Source organism: Amblyomma mixtum, chromosome 3 (assembly GCF_055824585.1).
Source record: "Amblyomma mixtum isolate Tamu chromosome 3, ASM5582458v1, whole genome shotgun sequence".
Classification (NCBI taxonomy): domain Eukaryota; kingdom Metazoa; phylum Arthropoda; class Arachnida; order Ixodida; family Ixodidae; genus Amblyomma; species Amblyomma mixtum.
The window spans coordinates 427,840,790-427,844,809 of record NC_143014.1 but is presented as its reverse complement, the minus strand read 5'-3'; the positions used below and the strand labels follow the sequence as shown (position 1 = coordinate 427,844,809).

General features: G+C 46.0%; 1 protein-coding gene across 1 annotated transcript; it reads right to left on the bottom strand.

The window, feature by feature from the left end:
- LOC149358013 (uncharacterized) lies at positions 1-3,103 on the bottom strand. Its single transcript, XM_089576715.1, has 9 exons — positions 2,786-3,103; positions 2,668-2,721; positions 2,512-2,610; positions 2,347-2,403; positions 1,351-1,521; positions 975-1,097; positions 388-447; positions 136-201; positions 1-36 (listed from the first exon to the last, which is right to left on the bottom strand). The coding sequence occupies exons 1-9, from the start codon at positions 3,101-3,103 to the stop codon at positions 1-3; spliced, it is 984 nt and encodes a 327-aa protein (XP_089432841.1).
- Positions 3,104-4,020: the final 917 nt, after the last annotated feature.

Here is a 4,020-nt window from a genome sequence, read left to right as displayed (position 1 = left end):
TCATGAGTGCACACTCAGGAATTCGTTCATATATGGCTGCATATACAGTCCGCACATATGCAACTGCAAATGAAAACGTAGCACAGTACTGAAAAATTCCATTGAAGTTTTAAAAGCATCAGTTGCTCCACTTACCATGTCGGCGCACTCCCATGCGTAGCCTCCTGAACCTTGAGTGCCAAGCACAGATGTGTGTGTGGACTGCACAAAAAAACACCAGCTGGAAAACTGAATAGTCATTGCAAATCTATAAGGCTGAACTAAAACTTGTCTAATCTAAACTAAACACTTACTGAACACAAATGAACAGCATAAAAGATTTATAACGTAGTCTTGATGGGGGTTAGAAGGATGCGCGAAAATGCCACCACTAATCAGCACACTTACCGTCTCTGTAGTTTGCATCTGGCATTTTTCCTCATCACACAAGGTGGTGGGCTCCACAGTCTGCATTGTTTGAAATGAAAGAGTGTGCTGTGGTAATGTATAACCAAAAGAGGCAATTTGCTTCAGCATAATTACATATTTAGCATTTTCCCAAAACATTGGGTATGTGTTGCTTGTTAGAATCAGGGAACAATGAAAACGCCTAACAAAGCTTGAGTGACTGATATTCTACACACATCTGCTTGAAGCACATAGATGTTTCTCTTGCTGCTGATGCTGCTAGAATCTTCTATTCCTGACTGTACTGCCTGAAATCAATCATTTTACCTCTTCTTAATTAAATAGTGCAGTATAATGTCTCAATGTGACACACGGGTTATGGGGAAGTCATTGTGGATTGTTATGACTGACTAGCACCACCTGATGGTCTGTAACATGCACTGAAGCCAGCACATTGCATAGGTGCATTGTGAATTTTGCCTCAGCTGAACAATTCCTTATGAATATAGAATTCTCATTAGGAAAGTGTACCACTGCATCGAAGCCATTGCATCAAAAGCCTGTTAGCTTGTCAACTGTTCACTCACCACATCACACTCCATTTCTTGAGTTTGCTGAGGTTGAATTGTTATGAGTACTTTGTCTTGGGATGCCTGCAATGACTCATTGGGCCTAGCACTGGCGGTGTCCTCCATTCCTGTCTCTGTTGCCTGAAATAAATGATTGTTTTTTCACTTGATCAAACAGTGTGGTTTAATGCTCGAAAGTGACACATGGGCTATGCGGGAAGTCAAAGCAGATGGTTATGTTTAATTTGGACCACCTGAGGGTGTGTAACATGCACTGAAATCTGCAGATTGCACAGATGCCTTGTGAATTTTGCCTTATCTGAAACAGTTGTTAGAAATATAGCATGCTCATTAGGAAAGTGTGCCACAGAAGCCACTGCCGCTGTTCACTCACCACATCAGAGTCCAGGTCATGAGTTTGCTGAGATTGAATTGTTATTTCCTCTTGCAATGTTTGCAAGGATTCATTGCTATTCGTAAGTTGAGGCAACCATTCATTCACCACATCAAAGTCCAAAAGTCCTCGAGCTTCTTGAGACTCAGCTGTGAATTTGTCCTGCAAGGCCTGCAAGGATTCATTGGGGCCAAATTTAATTCTTGAAACAGTATATTTTCCCAAGAATACCAGAAATTTTTTTTGGAATTCATATGTTAAAAAACGTATTGCTGACAGTCGGAAAAGAAACCTATTCACTAACTTCTTTGCTTCTTCTGAAGTGAGGAACTAGTGAAACGTGAACATCCTTTCTAAGGCGCTACAGCCGAGACCGGCGGGCAAGATGCATAAGTTTAACGAATGCAGTGGTTTTTGCGAGCAGTCCTTAAGATCAGGTAATTAAACCAGTGGTGAAGGCAAAATGCAGGGTCTGAAAGAAAATATCTCAAATTATTCGCGACTAAGGAAATCGCTCGAGCGTCATAGACAAGGCTGCGTACCTTTGAGTACAAACGCAGGACATCAATTTCGTTAAAGATGGTTTTGTTTATCGGGGTTTAACGTCCCAAAGCAACTCAGGCTATGAGGGAAATTTCGACCACCTGGGGTTCTTTAACGTGCACTGACATCGCACAGCACACGGGCCTCTAGAATTCCGCCTCCATCGAAATTCGGCCGCCGCGGCCGGGATCGAAACCGCGTCTTTCGGGCCAGTAGCCGAGCGCCGTAACCACTGAGCCACCGCGGCGCGGTATTTCGTTAAAGAATCCTAAAAGATCGATCTTTTTTGCTGCTATTTCATCGCCGCACCAGACCAGTGGTCGTCGCATCTCGACGAACGATTCAGTAGGGAGTTGCAAGCCTCTGAATCGGCGCCGAAAGCCTTGCAAAAGTTGCCGGCGGTTTCAGGCAGAATGGTGAACTAAACTTCAAAAAAGAGAAAAGAAATCTTACCGTTACCATGGCGGCATCGCAAAGCACTTGCAACGCAGTATTGGAATATGTGACAGGCTGCAAACGCGCGACAAAGATCTGTCAGGTAACTGGATCACAGCTCCCTTTTGCACAACACACACACAAAAAAAGACCGGCCGAAAACAAGCCATACGGTGGCCTTACCTCTGTTGGGATTGGCGAATGTTTTGTGGGCGAACTATTTGCTGCATCCGGCACGGCTGGCGGGGAAGTCGGTACCACAGGAAGACTTTTCCTTGCTCGCTGAAAACAAACGTCCTGTTACGTATGCCTCGCTCAGCACGCATTGTCTTTACAAACCTTTCTCGGCGCAACAGGATCGTGCTTTATTATGCGCCGCCTTCCTTTGACAACCTGCAACGTAAGATTTATGGTGCTCAGCGAGGCACTCATTCTGCATTCCTTGCATACGCCTTACCTTTCTTTTATATCCGAGCCTAAGCATTGGTACTGGATTGATCTCAGTCCTTTTCCCGTCAACAAAATGAAATGAACATACGCGCGAGGACTCTGAAGGGACAAAATTCTTCCGATTGACTGAGGCAATCCAGCGCTGCCTTAAGCCAGGGTCCGCCGGAAATCTGTGTAACTGAAACATATTGCATCCACAGTCTTCTTGAACAACGCGATGAGCTGCGCAAAGCGCTTTCCTTGCCGCATTTCTTTTTTTCTGGCTGTTTGTGCAGCCGTAAACCGCGCAGTGCTGTCCAGAGGAAGCTTGGTAGCTGTCCGACATCGCAACTAGAGGCAATCACAGCGGAAAACAATCACGCACACTCGCAATGCAAGCACTCGTACCCGTGGCTCGTAGCGACATGCCAGCTTCCCGTGCAGTCCAGACAGAACGGGCAACATTGAGTGGTGCGTTACTCTCGCCGCCAGCAAGTTACGCTTGGCCTCTTGCCGCCTGGTTTGAGGCTTTTGACTGGAAGATGGCGCTCCCCGTGTTGAAAAGGTGTATATACCTGCGAAGCTGGTATAGTCAGAGCTGTGCACGAAGTGAGAGGGAATTTTCTGTGGCTGGAGGAGTGGAAGCAGCGGGTTTTCCTTCACAACAAACCTTTTATGTTCATCCCAGCAACGCGCGTTCGTGCTGATGGCAAGCTAGCCTTAATCAATCCGGTGTACCAGTCATCTTCTCTGATATTTTCACTCTTTTAAGAATAATGTTCGAGACTGATACTTTTTGGGCAGCCACACACACCTTTTGTGTTCATTTAATCATCGATAGTTGAACTGTGATGTTCTTGGTTGCTCAAATAAATGTTTTGTAGTGGTTAATTGCGTCTGTCCTTGATTATTCGATATTCGATTCGATATTCGGAGCCAAGTATTCGTATTCGATTCGTATTCGAAGAATTTTATATTCGCACACCCCTACCGCATACTCTTTGCCGCCGAGTGTGGCCGTCCCTTTCGTGGCGGGGGTGGCGCCGCCATGGCGCCGCCCGCGGCATGCCGCGCGCTTCGCCGCTAGTGTGTTCGTACCTTAAAGCTGATAGCGAACTTTCGAGATAAAGCCTGGAAAGTTACTGGAACTCCCAGGAACAACGTAGAGTCTGCTCCGCTTGGATGCGATCAATAGAGATAAATCTAGGCGCGTCTTGTATCACAAACAAAGCGATAAAGCGGCGTGCCGGCAGCTTTGAAGAA